At 42.7% G+C, this 18,703-nt stretch overlaps 1 protein-coding gene across 3 annotated transcripts in view; it reads left to right on the top strand.

The window, feature by feature from the left end:
• Positions 1-240: 240 nt before the first annotated feature.
• The window catches only part of ilrun (inflammation and lipid regulator with UBA-like and NBR1-like domains), an 86,557-nt gene continuing 68,094 nt past the window's right edge, over positions 241-18,703 (top strand). For 2 of the 3 annotated variants that reach the window (XR_004415565.1, XM_033042376.1), the window contains exon 1: positions 242-603. Coding sequence is in view for 2 of the 3 variants with exons in the window: in XM_033042376.1 (XP_032898267.1) it covers positions 449-603 (155 nt within the window). In the remaining variant the exon portion in view is untranslated. Of the gene's footprint in view, positions 604-18,703 lie in introns of all 3 variants that reach the window. The other variant, XM_033042375.1, reaches the window with a different exon arrangement.

Below are 18,703 nucleotides of genomic sequence, written 5' to 3'. Positions count from 1 at the left end.
ACCTTATTTATCTACCAAAAAAAAAAAAGACCCTTTTAGGGGGGTTCAGAGCTCCTCACAATGATCAGTCCTTTCAAATGGTGACAGTGTTGATCCCCACCACACCATTATTTGTCACTGCAACTGATTTGGGGGCCGCCATCTTCAGCCGCTCAATGACGCCACGGGCGAGTGTGACGTCACGGGTGGGTGACGCGAGGCGAGTGAGTGTGACTCGCGGGGAGGGCAGGGTGCGCATGCGCATGGCCTGCGAGAGAGGGGACCGTGTTATTGAAGCGGACGCCATCGAGACGAGGTAGCAGCGACAATGTTGAAGGGGTAGGCCCGGGCCTAGAGTCACACGTCACAGCGCGCCCGTTTACAGCCAGCTGAGCGGGGGCCCCCCAGCGCCAGGCGGCCCGGCGGCACTTCACGGGACGAGAGAAAGAGAGACCGACAGAGAAAAGACATGGACGTGGACATGGACTTAGATCAAGACCTGATGCAGAAATTTAGCTGCATGGGAACCACAGACAAGGATGTGCTGATTTCCGAGTTTCAGAGGCTGCTGGGCTTCCAGCTCAACCCGGCCGGCTGTGCGTTCTTCCTGGACATGACCAATTGGTAAGTCGCAGGCCTCTCCAGGCCCTTCTTACCTCCTCCCCCTCCCTTTGATAGGCCGAAAGCGCCGATTCCGGGCCTTGTTGTTGCGCGTCTTCCCGTGAATTACATAAACGGCAGCAGGAGGAGGGATGACGCTCTCATTCACTCCTACCTCCGTTACCGAAGGGGTGATTCCTGGAGATTTAAGGAGGAGCCTCTGTCCCGACCTTCTGTAATTGCACATCAAAAGGCTTGGTAAATTGGCCGTCCCATCTATTCTAGCCGCGTCATTTTGCAGCTGTACTTAAAAGTTACATGGTTTAGTGATGCGACAACACTCGACCAATTTACCTGCTGTTTCTGAACAACGTTCCTGCATATTATTTACCTTTCCTTGTGCCCCTATGGTTGTTAAGACATGGTGGGGATTGGCTGGATATTTCCCTCAATTCACTTGTAAGGAGACGTGGAAACATTTTTTCCGGAAGTTCTCAATAGCTTTTTATTACAAGGTTTTGAATATGGTCCTGGTCTTGTAAATGTTGCCAATTAAATTGTTAATCGATTAAATTAAAAAAATCCAGAAATCTGTTTAGCTATGATAAAACTATTAAACTGGTAAGCTAAGTACACCATCCTCCTCACTTTTGCCCTATTCGTTGTTACAGGTATTAGAGTTGAATTATACATAGTTTCATACATAGTCCCTTTTACGTTTGTTTATTTAGTGCACATCCTTGTGCACACGAATACACACAACTTTTAACTCTGAAACAATAATTTTGAGTGAAGATAGATGCACAATGGAGTAACTCAACAGGTCAGGCAGCATCGCTGCAGAACATGGATAGGTGATGTTTTGGGTCGGAACCCACTTTCAGACACTTCACCTATCCATATCCTACAGGGATGCTGCCTGACCCGCTAAGTTATTCTAGCATTTTGTGTCTATCTTTGTATACACCAGCATTTGCAGTTCCTTGTTATTACATTTTAGGGGTGAGTTATTCAGTCTGTGTAGAAATGTTGATTCGTATGTAGGTGTCACTAGCCAGACTGGACGGTGATTTCCACAGTTGCTTTGTGGCGTTGGTGATGATTTCTCTTGAAATATGGTGGAGACATGCCAATATTGTACCAGGGTGGGGTGCTGTAGGATTTTAAGTGGTGAAAAAGGAATAACATTCTCTTCCTAATCCAGTATGGTAAGTGATTCTATTGAGGTCACTTCGCGGTGGTGTGCCCGTATAAGTTGTAGGTATCCACGTATAAGATCATAATTTAAACCTTGTCCAGTTTAGTTTAAATAGTGGGTGGGATTCTAATTCTGTGGGCTGCTTGGTCTTAAATAGTGTGGACTGGCCGAGCAACGCAGAGGCAGTGGAGATGTATACATTTATAACTTGACATGTCAAGCTCAGTTTTAACCTTGCAGTCTATAGGACTTTAGCTTTGTTGTATTGCTTTAATATTTGGGATTCACTGCACCAGTTTTGAAAGTCGTGCATTTGTAAAATGCAGGTTATAAAACAACTCATGTGAGCTTGAGCCAGGACAAGGTGATCTTGTGTTTGGGTGCACTTAGCCTCGGGGTGGGTGGTGGTGGACTTGCACCCAAAATAGATTGCTTTTTGCATCAAAGTACAGTACATCATTAACAAAGTAGCTGCCTTGCTTTAAATTACCATTCTACTTCATATACATCATCATGTTAAAATATTTTTGCAAAGACGTCCTTTAAAAATACATGGAGCCCAGTGTGTTTCCCCACGTACAATTTTATTTCAATGTGAAATACCTGCTTAATGCTTGGCATTTGGTATTAGATGGGCTTGTGATTCCTTGTCCAATATGTTTTTGTTTGTAGCAATATTTCAATGGGATAATATAATAGTGACTGGTTTAGTATTTTGTTGTCCTCAAAAAATTCTTGCTGCATTTCCATGACACCAGTCTTTTGCTATTCAGAAAATGTGGAGCTTATTTCTCCCACTGCAAAATTCTTCTACATTTACCTGTGCAGGATGTATATGGTTAAAGGTGAGGCTTCAACCTCAGCCGTTGGCAGAGTTAAACCTCCTCGCAAAAATGGGAAATTCTTATTAATTTGTTCATTCAACAATTTATAAACTTATAAGATAATTCAACCTAAAAAAAAATAAAATAAGTTAAAACATACCACAGGACAAGGACCAACAAGTGGATAAATTAACCCTTTTACTGCTAATCTTCAGACAAATAATTCCCACTCCAATGAACACAGATTCTGAATGCACAGCAAACCAAAGATAGACAAAAATGCTGGAGAAACTCAGCGGGTGAGGCAGCATCAATGGAGAGAAGGAATAGGTGACCATTCAGACTGATGTTTGGGGGGGGGGGGAGGAAGGAAAGGAAGAGGCTGAGACAGTAGGCTTGGGGAGGGGAAGGAGGGAGAAAGCAAGGACTACCTGAAATTGGAGAAGTCAATGTTCATACTGCTGGGGTGTAAACTACCCAAGCGAAATATGAGGTGCTGTTCCTCCAATTTGCGCTGGGCCTCACTCTGGCAAGGCGGAGGCCCAGGACAGAAAGGTCGGATTTGGAATGGGAGGGGGAGTTGAACTGCTGAGACACCGGGAAATCTGGTTGGTTATTACGAACTGAGCGGAGGTATTGGGCGAAGCGATCGCCAAGTTGGTCTCACCGATGTAGAGAAGTTGACACCTGGAACAGCAGATGCAGTAGATGTGGTTGGAGGAGGTGCAGGTGATTCCCTGCCTCACCTGGAAAGACTGCTTGGGTCCTTGGATGAAGTCGAGGGGGGAGGTAAAGCGACAAGTGTAGCATTTCCTGCGGTTGCAAGGGAAAGTACCAGGGGAGGGGGTGGGAAGGGTGGGAAGGGAGTTACGGAGGGAACGGTCTCTGTGGAAAGCAGATCGGGAGTTACGATTGGAGAGATGATTTTCTTGTAAAAATTCTTGGAGAATTGCAAAACAACCTGAAGGAAAACTCAAACCGATGGAGGATCTCAGCGAGTTGAGCAGTAGGTCCTGATGCAGGGTAACCCCAAAATGCCAACAATGTCTTCCCCTCCCAGATTCTGCTCAACCTAGTTCTTCCAGCAGTTTTTTTTAAATGCTCTGGATTCCAGCATCTGCAGTCTTGTGTCCACAGCACAATCTGGCATCTACAGTCCCTTGTGTTTCAACTGTCTGAAGGAGAGTCCTGACCCAAAATGTCATCTGTCAATTTCCCTCCACAGATTCTGTCGGACCTGCCGATTTCCTCCAACAATTTATTTTTTGCTCAGTCTTTGACAGTTCATTTCCAGCCCTTTAGCTTCAACTGTAAATTGGTATGCTGTCCACCAAAATAAATCTTCATAATCCACTCAATGCCAAAATCCCAATTTATTCACAAGTTTTCAGCTTGCAGTATAAATAGATTAGAAAACTTCTGTTAACTGTGGTGAATTGGTGTCTTCTGAATGGATTTTCATTGTTTGCCCTCGTATACATCAGTTCTCATCAGATTGGGTTAAGGAGAAGCCTATGTCTCTTGCCTCTCGTTCAATTATTTTACATTTGAATACTAAGTTCTCCATAAACTCACACTGATAATTTGTGTTTCTCAAACATAAATAGTTCCTGATAGCTAGTAATTTGGACAAGAGGTAAATATGGCTGGCAGATTATTCCATTCATATGGATAACGGAAATAATAAAACCAACATCAAATCTGTAAAAGACGAGTATCGTATCATAAGGTTCATGCAGAAAGATTTTACCCATTTCTTTTTATTCTTCATTGTTTTGTTTCATTAGTATATAGCTCCATATGGCTTTGACTTGTTAGAGTGCATTGTTTTCCATTAATGAATGTTGATTGTAATTTGCATGGAAAACATGCCACATGAATTTAGTTGTGTGTCGAAGACAAAAGATAGAAGTAGCATCAAAGCATAGTTTGGTTTGCCTTTAACTGTTCAACCCAAGATTATTTGGTTGTGCATTTGGAGGAAGAAAAAGCAAAATAACTCTGGAAAATGTGACTGGAAATTGAGATTGCCTGGTGTTTGAAAGTGTATTTGGAAAGATTTATTTCCATTGAAATAATGCAGGAATTAATGGGAATTAATTTTCCTCAGATGCATAAAAAACTTCAATCTTTGTTATTTCTCAGGGAAAAGGTAACTGCCAAGTTTATTACCATTTTACTTACACCATTTATTTGCAACTCCCTTCTTGTTGAGAAAGCATTCGTGATCTAGTTATTTGTAGAAAGCACTTTAATTTACAGTGACCTCCATAATGTTTGGGACAAAGACCCACCGTTTATTTATTTGCCTCTGTACTCCACAATTTGAGATTTGTAATAGAAAATATCACATGTGGTTAAAGTGCACATTGTCAAATTTTATTTAAGGCCATTTTTATACATTTTGGTTTCACCATGTAGAAACATAGAAACATAGAAATTAGGTGCAGGAGTAGGCCATTCGGCCCTTCGAGCCTGCACCGCCATTCAATATGATCATGGCTGATCATCCAACTCAGTATCCCGTACCTGCCTTCTCTCCATACCCTCTGATCCCCTTAGCCACAAGGGCCACATCTAACTCCCTCTTAAATATAGCCAATGAACTGGCCTCGACTACCCTCTGTGGCAGGGAGTTCCAGAGATTCACCACTCTCTGTGTGAAAAAAGTTCTTCTCATCTCGGTTTTAAAGGATTTCCCCCTTATCCTTAAGCTGTGACCCCTTGTCCTGGACTTCCCCAACATCGGGAGCAATCTTCCTGCATCTAGCCTGTCCAACCCCTTAAGAATTTTGTAAGTTTCTATAAGATCCCCTCTCAATCTCCTAAATTCTAGAGAGTATAAACCAAGTCTATCCAGTCTTTCTTCATAAGACAGTCCTGACATCCCAGGAATCAGTCTGGTGAACCTTCTCTGCACTCCCTCTATGGCAATAATGTCCTTCCTCAGATTTGGAGACCAAAACTGTACGCAATACTCCAGGTGTGGTCTCACCAAGACCCTGTACAACTGCAGTAGAACCTCCCTGCTCCTATACTCAAATCCTTTTGCTATGAATGCTAACATACCATTCGCTTTCTTCACTGCCTGCTGCACCTGCATGCCCACTTTCAATGACTGGTGTACCATGACACCCAGGTCTCGCTGCATCTCCCCTTTTCCTAGTCGGCCACCATTTAGATAATAGTCTGCTTTCCTGTTTTTGCCACCAAAATGGATAACCTCACATTTATCCACATTATACTGCATCTGCCAAACATTTGCCCACTCACCCAGCCTATCCAAGTCACCTTGCAGTCTCCTAGCATCCTCCTCACAGCTAACACTGCCCCCCAGCTTAGTGTCATCCGCAAACTTGGAGATATTGCCTTCAATTCCCTCATCCAGATCATTAATATATATTGTAAATAGCTGGGGTCCCAGCACTGAGCCTTGCGGTACCCCACTAGTCACTGCCTGCCATTGTGAAAAGGACCCGTTTACTCCTACTCTTTGCTTCCTGTTTGCCAGCCAGTTCTCTATCCACATCAATACTGAACCCCCAATGCCGTGTGCTTTAAGTTTGTAAACTAATCTCTTATGTGGGACCTTGTCGAAAGCCTTCTGGAAGTCCAGATACACCACATCCACTGGTTCTCCCCTATCCACGCTACTAGTTACATCCTCGAAAAATTCTATAAGATTCGTCAGACATGATTTACCTTTTGTAAATCCATGCTGACTTTGTCCAATGATTTCACCACTTTCCAAATGTGCTGCTATCCCATCTTTAATAACTGACTCTAGCAGTTTCCCCACTACCGATGTTAGACTAACTGGTCTGTAACTCCCCGTTTTCTCTCTCCCTCCCTTCTTAAAAAGTGGGGTTACGTTTGCTACCCGCCAATCCTCAGGAACTACTCCAGAATCTAAAGAGTTTTGAAAGATTATTACTAATGCATCCACTATTTCTGGAGCTACTTCCTTAAGTACTCTGGGATGCAGCCTATCTGGCCCTGGGGATTTATCGGCCTTTAATCCATTTAATTTACCCAACACCACTTCCCGGCTAACCTGGATTTCACTCAATTCCTCCAACTCCTTTGACCCGCGGTCCCCTGCTATTTCCGGCAGATTATTTATGTCTTCCTTAGTGAAGACGGAACTGTAGATATGTAGAAATTACAGTTGTGTTTATACATAGTCGCCCCATTCCAGGGCACCATAATGTTTGGGACACATGGCTTCGTAATTTGTAATTGCTCAGGTATGTTTAATCCTTAATGCAGGTATTGGAGAGCTCACAGCACCTAGTCTTTCCTCCAGTCTTTCCATCATCTTTGGACACTTGTATTGCTGTGTATCAACATGAGGACCAAAGTTGTGCCAATGAAAGTCAAAGAAGCCATTATGAGACTGGGAAACAAGAATAAAACTGTTGGAGGCATCAGCCAAACGGGCTTACCCAAAATCAACTGTGTGGAACATCATTAAGAAGAAAGAGAGCACTGGTGAGCTTACTAATCGCAAAGGGACTGGCAGGCCAAGGAAGACTTCCACAGCTGATGACAGAAGAATTCTCTCTATAATAAAGAAAAATGCCCAAACACCTGTCCAACAGATCAGATACACTCTTCAGGAGTCATGTGTGGATTTGTCAATGACCACTGTCCGCAGAAGACTTCATGAACAGAAATACAGAGGCTACACTGCAAGATGCAAACCACTGGTTAGCCGCAAAAATAGGACGGCCGGGTTACAGTTTGCCAAGATGTACTTAAAAGAGCAACCACAGTTCTGGAAAAAGGTCTTGTGGGCAGATGAGACGAAGATTAACATATCAGAGTGATGGCAGGAGCAAAGTATGGAGGAGAGAAGGAACTGCCCAAGATCCAAAGCATACCACCTCATCTGTGAAACACAGTGGTGGGGTGTTATGGCCTGGTATGTATGGCTGCTGAAGGTAGTAGCATAATGAATTCTGAAGTGTATAGACACATCCTATCTGCACAAGTTCAAACAAATGCCTCAAGACTCATTGGCTGGCGGTTCATGCTCAATTGGGTTCAGATCGGGTGATGACATCTCAAGAAAAAAACATTTTTTAGTTTTTCAAACTCCTTTGTTGCTTTAGCAGTATGTTTGGGACAATGATCCCAAACATAAGTATGTTTGGGACAATGATCCCAAACATACTGCTAAAGCAACAAAGGAGTTTGAAAAACTAAAAAATGTTTTTTTCTTGAGATGTCATCACCCGATCTGAACCCTATTGAGCATGCCTTTTATATGCTGAAGAGAAAATTGAAGGCTACTAGCCCCCAAAACAAGCATAAGCTAAAGATGGCTGCAATACAGGCCTGGCAGAGCAACACCAGAGAAGACACCCAGCAACTGGTGATGTCCATGAATTGCAGACTTCAAGCAGTCATTGCATGCAAAGGATATGCAACAAAATACTAAACATGACTACTTTCATTTACACGACATTGCTGTGTCCCAAATATTATGGTGCCATGAAATGGGGGATTATGTATACACATTGCTGTAATTTCTACATGATTAAATTTCTAAATTTCTTTATTTATATAGCACATTTTTAGTCAACTTGCATTGACCCCAAAGTGCTTCACATAATTACATTCACACACACAGGCAAAGATGGGTGAAGTGTCTTGCCCAAGGACACACACAGACAAAGGTGGGTGAAGTGTCTTGCCCAAGGACACAACTGAATTGAACTGAATTGAATTGAATTGAATTGAATTGAATTGAATCCTTTATTTGTCATTCAGACCTTTCGGTCTGAACGAAATGCTGTTGCCTGCAGCCATACATGTAATAATAACAAAACACAATAAACACAAATTAACATCCACCACAGTGAGTTCACCAAACACCTCCTCACTGTGATGGAGGCAAAAGTCTTAGAGTTACTGTCTCTTCCCTCCTCTTCTCCCTCTGCGCCGAGGCGATACCCCACCGGGCGATGGCATCAGTCCCACGGTTCAAGCTCCGCGGCCCGGGGGGTGGTCGAAGCTGCCCGCAGCTGTTGCAACGGGTGCTCCGGAAAACAGGCACCAGCCTGTGACCTGCGAGCTCCCGACATTGTCCTCCATTGGCCCGCGGCCAAGCCCCGGATCCAGGTTGCCGCCACCAGAACGCCGCCTCAGCCGCCGTAGCACCGTCTCCGCTCCGCACCGGGCCGCCCACAAGGCAGCGTCTCAGACCCGCACCGGGCTGCTCACACGGGAGCGCCTTCCAGCCAGTAGCCGTGCCGGCCGCACAGGAGTGTCTCAGCTCCGCACCGTTCGCCCTCACCGGAGCGCCGAGTCGTGCTGCTACCCGGACGTCGCCACAGCTCGAAGACGGCCAGCCTCGCGTTGGTGAGTCCTGGCTGGCTCTACCTCCGGACCCTCGAGGTCGGTCGCAGGTTGGAGGCCGCCAGCTCCGCCATTAGGCCTCAGCGCAGACGGGGGAAGAGAAGGGGGATACGCCAAAAAGTCGCATTCCCCCGAAGGGAGAGACAGAAAGCTCTGTTTCACCCTCCCCCCACACACATAACACCACCTAATAACCAAAAAAATTACTAAACTAGACAAAAAAACGACAGTATGCACTCCAAGCGGGATTCGAACCAGCTACCTTCCGGTTGCCAGCCGAACACTTAGCCCATTGTGCCATCTGTGAGGCACAATGATGAAATCAAAATGTATAAAAATGGCCTTTATTAAAATCTGACAATGTGCACTTTAACTACGTGATTTTTTTTTCTATTACAAATCTCAAATTGTGGAGTACAGAGGCAAATAAATAAATTATGTGTTAATCCCAAACATTATGGAGGGCACTGAAGATGGAGTTCCAGGATTTATTCAATTGTAACATTGGAGGATTGACATATTTCCAAATCAAAGTGATCTTGGAAAGAACTTGCAGGTGTTGCTTGGTTGATTAGTAGGACAGGATGTTACAATCCCTAAGATTTCACTACAATTTATATTCTTGGGTATGACCACTAGATGAATTTGCTAACAATCAAACACATCTTCAGTTGTGTACCTCAATGTCACTGGATGTTTCGGCCTTTTATCACAAGACACCCTCAGTCGAGGCAGGCCCACCGCAGGTTTACCAGACCTGGGTGTGTGTCTTATTGTTAGCCTCTAGATGGTCACGTGGCAGCCCAGACAGCATCTTTCCTCTTCAGCCACGGTCAGTGACTGCTCCGTTCGGTGGCATTGGCAAGTTCTTTTATTGCCCTCCTTTGTGCCTGCTCTTTGACTCCTACTTCCCTCAGGAGCCTTGTGGTGGAACTGGCTACAAAGCCCCTGCACCCCACCTCCACTGGACACACCTTACACTCCAACCTCTCTCCTCTGCCTCTGCTGCAAGGTTTGAATATCAAAGCTTTTTCCTTTCATAAGCCTCGTCCACAGCCTCCTCCCATGGGACCGTCAGCTCAATGATGAAAACACGCCGACAGGAGTTGGACCAGAGAACGAGGTCTGGTCGCAGGTTGGTAACTGCGATTTCAACTGAGAACGAAAGCCTCTGGCCTCTGACACGCATTTCCCAGTCCCTGGCTGCGATCAGTGGGTATGAGTTGAGAGGCGAGCGGTTAGTCCTTGGTTTCTCTCCTTTCCGGATGAAGGATGGTATTTGCGGGAATGTTATCTGGGCATTGATAGGCATGGCGTTGGTGGTAACTCTCTTGCACTCGAGTTCAGCTGCCAAACACCTCAGCACCTGGTTGTGTCGCCAGGTGTATCTGACTTGTGTTAGGCTGGTCTTACAACCGACCTGATCCTATGTGTTTGTTGAATTTTTCCTTCAACCTGGTAAAATCTGTGGAAATTGACGGTGCTGTTAAATAAGACATTTTGAACTAATACAATACAATACAATACATTTTGGAGATGATGCAGTGTAGTTCTAATGCATCAGTGATTTTTGGAGTGAGTGAACAACTTGGGTTGAGATGAAATAAATTAAATATCCAAGTTGGATTATGACTTAAGAATCTGAAGCTGCTTTTACAGTTCTGTTTGAAATATGTGTTACAAATAGTGGCTGCATTAGTGATAATTTTTCAAAACTGCTTAGATTCTGGAGTAGTTCCTGAGGATTGGAGGGTAGCTAATGTAACCACACTTTTAAAAAAGGGAGGGAGGGAGAAAACGGGGAATTACAGACCAGTTAGTCTAACATCGGTAGTGGGGAAACTGCTAGAGTCAGTTATTAAAGATGGGATAGCAGCACATTTGGAAAGTGGTGAAATCATTGGACAAAGTCAGCATGGATTTACGAAAGGTAAATCATGTCTGACGAATCTTATAGAATTTTTCGAGGATGTAACTAGTAGAGTGGATAAGGGAGAACCAGTGGATGTGTTAGAGCTGGACTTTCAGAAGGCTTTCAACAAGGTCCCACATAAGAGATTAGTATACAAACTTAAAGCACACGGTATTGGGGGTTCAGTATTGATGTGGATAGAGGACTGGCTGGCAAACAAGAAGCAAAGAGTAGGAGTAAACGGGTCATTTTCAGAATGGCAGGCAGTGACTAGTGGGGTACCGCAAGGCTCAATGCTGGGACCCCAGCTATTTACAATATATATTAATGATTTGGACGAGGGAATTGAATGCAACATCTCCAAGTTTGCGGATGACACGAAGCTGGGGGGCAGTGTTAGCTGTGAGGAGGATGCTAGGAGGCTGCAAGGTGACTTGGATAGGCTGGGTGAGTGGGCAAATGCATGGCAGATGCAGTATAATGTGGATAAATGTGAGGTTATCCACTTTGGTGGCAAAAACAGGAAAGTAGACTATTATCTGAATGGTGGCCGATTAGGAAAAGGGGAGATGCAACGAGACGTGGGTGTCATGGTACACCAGTCATTGAAAGTGGGCATGCAGGTGCAGCAGGCAGTGAAGAAAGCGAATGGTATGTTAGCATTCATAGCAAAAGGATTTGAGTATAGGAGCAGGGAGGTTCTACTGCAGTTGTACAAGGTCTGGGAGTATTGCGTACAGTTTTGGTCTCCAAATCTGAGGAAAGACATTCTTGCCATAGAGGGAGTACAGTGAAGGTTCACCAGACTGATTCCTGGGATGTCAGGACTTTCATATGAAGAAAGACTGGATAGACTCGGCTTGTACTCGCTAGAATTTAGAAGATTGAGGGGGGATCTTATAGAAACTTACAAAATTCTTAAGGTGTTGGACAGGCTAGATGCAGGAAGATTGTTCCCGATGTTGGGGAAGTCCAGAACAAGGGGTCACAGTTGAAGGATAAAGGGGAAATTATTTAGGACCGAGATGAGAAAAACATTTTTCACACAGAGAGTGGTGAATCTCTGGAATTCTCTGCCACAGAAGGTAGTTGAGGCCAGTTCATGGGCTATATTTAAGAGGGAGTTAGATGTGGCTCTTGTGGCTAAAGGGATCAGCGGGTATGGAGAGAAGGCAGGTACAGGATACTGAGTTGGATGAACAGCCATGATCATATTGAATGGCGGTGCAGGCTCGAAGGGCCAAATGGCCTACTCCTGCACCTATTTTCTATGTTTCTAAAGGCTCCCCAAGTCACAGAGGATGTAACTTGTGTAAATACGACAATGCAAATCCTCCCATAGAATTTTTAAAGAATCTTTTATTATATCAACGTTATGTGATGATCATTAATGACTGGATACAGTATGTATTTTATGAGGTAAATAATGGGTAGTGTTGGTATGAATATTCAATTAAATGAAAGAATTACAGAAAATGTGCGCAGAGCAATAATAGGTAGCTAATAAAAATGGACATTTATGACATGAAAAATGGGCTGTTCTCAGTAATAACTTGTGTAACTTGGAAACTGTATGTAACGGTTCCTATTATAATTCGATCCTATGTTTCTTTTTAATCGGACTTTTAGCTTAGCCTAAAATTGTTTGATGGTGTTATCCGGAAGAAAGAGAATTCATGTTAAGTAAATATATGCTGTAGTCTTAATTTTATTTACCCAAAACTCTTAAACGATGGTATAAATTTTTAGTCAAGAAGACATTCAGATCCACAGTGTTAAAATGGTATATGCAGATTTTGAAGCAGGATTATTGGCTCAGGTGCCACTATCTATTTAGAAAACTTCAGTCAGATTTCCAACTTTGGCAAAGGTTTTTGTCCACTGTCCATGGATTGGCTTTCATGTCTGCAATTGCCTGAGGATGGATTTATTCAGTGATGGGCAGGTGGAAACTTATTCATTTGGCCAATCTGGTATAAGCAAAAGGCTGCCCAGTGCCTCTGGGGCTTTGTGGTATTTTCTTGGGACCAGTTGTAGTGTTTTGTTTGGAACATTATTCCTTTGTTAGTGTTCCTTCTGGATGATTTATTTATAAATCTCAATAAATAGTATACATATTGTATTCAAACCTCCCTACATGGGTTGCACTGTATTATTTGAGAGTTAAATGTGTTTTTCATAAAGTAATTTTTTAATTAACTAGTAAAAGCTTATGCTGTGAGTAAGAAATGCAGGGATGATTGAAAGCATAAGGAGCATGTATGTTGGATGACTTGCATGAAACTTCAATGCCTGGGAATTTGGAAGCATAGTCCAGTGTAGTTTTGACGATGATAAAGATGGTGGAGTTGGAGTCTGGGGGGAGATATACTAACTATAAAAATTGGTGGAATAATTCTCATTCTTAAATAAATTGATTTAGGAAGAAATTGAAGAGTGGGGTTGTGTGATTTTAGGGGAATAGGATTGAGGAAGTGTTGAAAGCCTTTGTATTGTGCAGTGAAAATATGGCTGATCTGTGAATGGTATCGGTACACTTGCCTTTCTTCACCATTTCAATAAATTTATCTTGTTACTAAGCATTTATTAATCTCAGATTTTAATATTAATGATTGACTTTGCACCAATTGCTATTTGCACAAGAGTTCAACATTTCTATTGGGCTCTAATTGTGGAACTGTTTACAACTTTACTCTTTGAAATGTCTGGCTCCAATTGTAAATTATCTTGCCAGATCAATAATTTGCCTTCAATTCCACAAGCTGAAATTTTGGCTAAGATTCTTAGGGTGGACAGTCAGATGGCTTCTGGCAATGCATATAAATAACATCCAAAGTCACCTCCCTTTACGTCATTTCGCAAAATATCAACTTATGTTTGTCGGGCATCACCTGACATGCATCAACCGATCGATGTTGGCTGATTCTAATCAGTTGAAACATTTTCAAGTGTGTTGTTACTCCATGCTTTATTCAAGCTTCTTTTTTATAATTCCTTGACAGCAGATGTTTGACCAGCAGGTCTCTAATTCTCTCTGTAGGCCTTGCTTAAACAACAGAATGACAAGCAGATTTCTAATCTGAAGGAACAGTTTTGGAATAGATGACAAAACTGTTGAAGGATTCTTTTCAGGGCATCCAAAATATTATTTATTATCAAAATCTTGCGATGAATGTAATCTGGGTATTTGTTGCATTATTTAATTATATTAATTAATTTTGCTTACATTATTTTTGACATGCTTTATCCCTGGTTTCATTGGGATTTTTTTGCTCAAGATTCCAGCATCGGCAGATTCTTGAGTCTCCCTGGGTTTCGATATAGGTTTCTTGACAAACTTGCCTTTTCTTTACTGTAAGCATTGGTCTAATAAGTGCATCATTCAACACATATGCCATTTCTCTTAATTTGATATGCAATAACTTGTGATTCATTTTTTGGGGCCAACATTGCGCTTCTTCATTTTCTTCTTCCACGGAAATTGAAAAATTAATAGTTCTAGATTTGGTCATCTTGCCGGATTGCAGTTCATTTTGCAACTTTTTTTGTCTCATTTTCTGCTATACAGATCCTGATGTTCAATCTTGTCATCTACCATAAGTGTATTTCTCGAGGAAGGCTTTTGATATGTATTGATCTTCCTTTGTAGAGCAGAAATATTGGAATGAGGATTGTTACATGAAGCAGTAGCATCAATTGTGGTACTTCACAAATCACCATAATTAATATTGTTCACAGATATGAGGGTATCTGCTCCACTTCCATCCTAGTGCTCTGATCTTGATCTACTGGACAAAGAGCAGGTAAACAGGACTTGCTCGTACTGTAACACGATTCCCATTAACTGGTTGAAGATGAACCAGTTAATAGGAACCTTGCAACTTCAAGAGTATTTCTTTTGTTGACTGCCTCTGCTATGTGATCCTGTTGGTGCCTGATCAACATAGAATATTTAATGACTGGAGTTCATGGTCTGTGACATAGTCATGGGACTTCTAACTTAATGCGATAGAAGTGGATGGAAGCTCTTGCTCCCAATTATTATCTGGTGATTATGTTTGTGGGGGAATGGCAGCCTAATGGCTCCACAGGTTGTGCCTATGCTTCACTGCTCCAGTAACCTGGCTTTTGATCCTGATCTTTGTTACTGTCTGGTGTTTGAACATTCTCTCTGTGATGCTGTCATGGGACTCTGGTTTTCTCGTATTCCTAAGATATGATATTTGATAGGTTTCTTTTGTCCTATTAAACTTATCCTTGTTGCGGTTAGGTGGTGAAAGAATCAGTGGGGAGTTTGAGAATGGGTTGAGTAGGGAATTGAAATATTGCGATAACCCAGAGTTGGTAATGACTCGGTGTAAAATGGCCTCTTGTGTTGTAAGGCCATACCATACTACACTTTGGCCCAGTGATGATCATTTGTTATTAGTGTGACCATATAATTGTTCCTGCGTGAAGGTTATTAGCAAAAAAGTTTCAATGGCAGTTGATTAGTACGTATGAGCGAATTATTTGTAGGAACATAAGGAAGAAAAGGGATTGCTCTCCAGGACATGGCATGGATTTGATAGACTCAATGACCTCATTCGTTGTATGTTTTTACATACTTGGCAAATAAATAATTACAATACAATATAATTCTGTCATTTTTAGACATTTACCTGGTGTTCACTGTCCTCCCTTATAACAGTGGTATAGCAACTTTTCTGCAGGCAGATGTGGAGGTTAAATTGGCGTCATGGTCATAATAAAATCTAAATTTTATTAGTTATTTAAGTTATGACATCGGATAGAAGCTACATACCAAATCTCGTTGCACTCATGCGCAATGACAATAAAATATATTATTATTATTATTACTATTATTATTATTATTATTATTATTATTATGGTCAGCACAGACACCGTGGATGGAAAGGCCTGTTACTGTTCTATGTAAACAAGCAAAACATTGAAAATTGACATTGACAGATTCAGTGAACAGCAAAATAATGGCAGATTTTATTCAACGTGTGGGTTGAGATATTGATTTTTAGATCCAGGGAATGCCAAATATTTATTTAATGGTGAGGGAATAGAGATGTGGCAAGTTAATCTGTATCCAAAGATCATTGTGTGAGGCAACTGGTTGGTTTTAAAGTACATTTTATGATCTTTATCTTGAATAAAGATGTTTTGTAGAACTTTGCTTTGTCCCACTTGGAATACAGTTGTTCAGCTGTGGGAGATCACACTTTTAGTAAATTAGTACTTTGCATCTGTTTTTACCAATGAGAAGGACATGAAGGCTAGTGAGATCAGTTTGGAGAATACTAATGTACAAGAGCCATTACGTCATGATGCAGCTTTTTAAGACTTTGGTTTGGCTGCATTTGGTGTATTGGGTGCAGTACTTGTCATCCCAATACAGGAAAGATAAGGAGGCTTTGGAAAGGTTGCAGAGGAGGTTGAGCAGAATGATGGACACAAGGCTGGAGTAACTCAGCGGGTCAGGCGTTTCGGGTCGAGACCCTTTTATCCCTGGATAAGGGTATTAGTTGTAAGAGATGTTGGGCAGACTTGGACTGTTTTCTCTGAGAGAAGTAAACAATTATTGTAGCAGTCTGAGGCTTTTTTCAGCGTGGGAATATCAAAATTCAAAGGTTTCAAAGGTCTTTTATTGTCAAGTACCAATTAAGATAGCGATATGCGAATTTACATACGGAAAAAAAAGCAACAACTGACAATATGTGCAGGAGTAGGCCATTCGGCCCTTCGAGCCAGCACCACCATTCACTGTGATCATGGCTGATCATCCACAATCAGCCTTTTCAGTTCCTGTCTTTTCCCCATATCCCTCGACTCCGCTATCTTTAAGAGGTCTATCTCTCTCTTGAAAGCATCCAGAGAATAGGCCTCCAATGCCTTCTGAGGCAGAGAATTCCACAGATTCACAACTCTCTGGGTGAAAACATTTTTCCTCGTCTCCGTTCTAAATGGCCAACCCCTTATTCTTAAACTGTGGCCCCCGGTTCTGGACTCCCCCAACTCGGGAACATTTCCTGCCTCTAGCGTGTCCAATCCCTTAATAATCTTTGATGTTTCAATAAGATTCTTCTCATCCTTCTAAATTCCAGTGTACACAAGCCCAGTTGCTCCATTCTTTCAACATAAGACAGTCCCACCATCCCAGGAATTAATAGCAAGAATGTCCTTCCTCAAATTTGGAGGAATTTATTGTTGCTTTTTTTTTTCCGTATGGCTGTATGGTAATTTGCATATGGCAACTGCACATAATACTACAGATGTCTCACCAGAGCCCTGGTACAACTGCAGAACAACCTCTTTGCTCCTATACTCAACTCCTCTTGTTATGAAGGCCAAAATGCCATTAGCTTTCATCACTTCTCTGCTGTACCTGCATGCTGTTTAAGAAGGAACTACAAATGCTGGAAAATTGAAGGTAGACAAAAATGCTGGAGAAACTCAGCGGGTGCAGCAGCATCTATGGAGCGAAGGAAATAGGCAACGTTTCGGTCCGAAACCCTTCTTCAGACTGATGTAGGGTGGGGAGAAGAAAGGAAAAAGGGAGAGGAGGAGCCAGAGGGCTGAGGGAGAGCTGAGAAGGGGAGGAGACAGCAAGGGCTACCGGAAATTGGAGCATTCAATGTTTATGCCGCTAGGGTGCAGACTGCCCAAGCGGAATATGAAGTGCTGCTCCTCCAATTTCCGGTGGTGCTCACTCTGGCCATGGAGGAGGCCCAGGACAGAGAGGTCGGATTCAGAATGGTGGGGGGAAGTTGAAGTGCTGAGCCACCGGGAGATCAGGTTGGTTAATGCGGACCGAGCGGAGGTGTTCGGCGAAAAGATCACCAAGCCTACGCTTGGTCTCACCTGCATGCTTACTTTCAGTGACTTATGAACAAGGACACCCAGATCTTGTTGTACTTCCCCTTTTCCTAACTTCACCATTCAGTTAATAATCTGCCTTCCTGTTTTGCCACCAAAGTGGATAACCTCACATTTATCCGCATTAAACTGCATTTGCCATGCATCTGTCCACTCAACCAACCTATCCAAATCACCCTGCATCCTCATTGCATCCTCCTCACAGTTCACACTACCACCCAGCTTTGTGTCATCTGCAAATTTGCTAATGTCACTTTTAATCCCCTCATCTAAATCATTAATATATATTGTAAATAGCTGCGGTCTCAGCACCGAGCCCTGCGGTACCCCATTAGTCGCTGTCTGCCATTCGGAAAAGGACCTGTTAATCTCTACTCTTTGTTTCATGTCTGCCAACCAATTTTCTATCCATGTCAGTACCCTACCCCAATACCATGTGCTCTAATTTTGCCCACTAATCTCCTATGTGGAACCTTATCAAAGGTTTTCTGAAAGTTCAGGTACACTACATCCACTGGCTCTCCCTTGTCCATTTTCCTAGTTACATCCTCAAAAAATTCCAGAAGATTAGTCAAGCATGATTTCCCCTTCGTAAATCCATGCTGACTCGGATCGATCCTGTGACTGCTATCCAAATGTGCTGCTATTTCATCTTTTATAATTGACTCCAGCATCTTCCCCATCACCAATGTCAGGCTAACTGGTCTATAATTCCCTGTTTTCTCTCTCCCGCCTTTCTTAAAACATGGGATAACATTAGCTACCTTCCAATTCAGAGGAACTGATCCTGAATCTACAGAACATTGGAAAATGATCACCAATGCGTCCACGATTTCTAGAGCCACATCCTTAAGTACCCTGGGATGCAGACCATCTAGCCCTGGGGATTTATCAGGCTTCAGTCCACCCAACAGCATTTCCTGCCTACTGTGAATTAGA

This window comes from Amblyraja radiata, chromosome 24 (genome assembly GCF_010909765.2).
Source record: "Amblyraja radiata isolate CabotCenter1 chromosome 24, sAmbRad1.1.pri, whole genome shotgun sequence".
Lineage (NCBI taxonomy): Eukaryota > Metazoa > Chordata > Chondrichthyes > Rajiformes > Rajidae > Amblyraja > Amblyraja radiata.
This window is presented reverse-complemented; position numbering and strand designations above follow the sequence as displayed.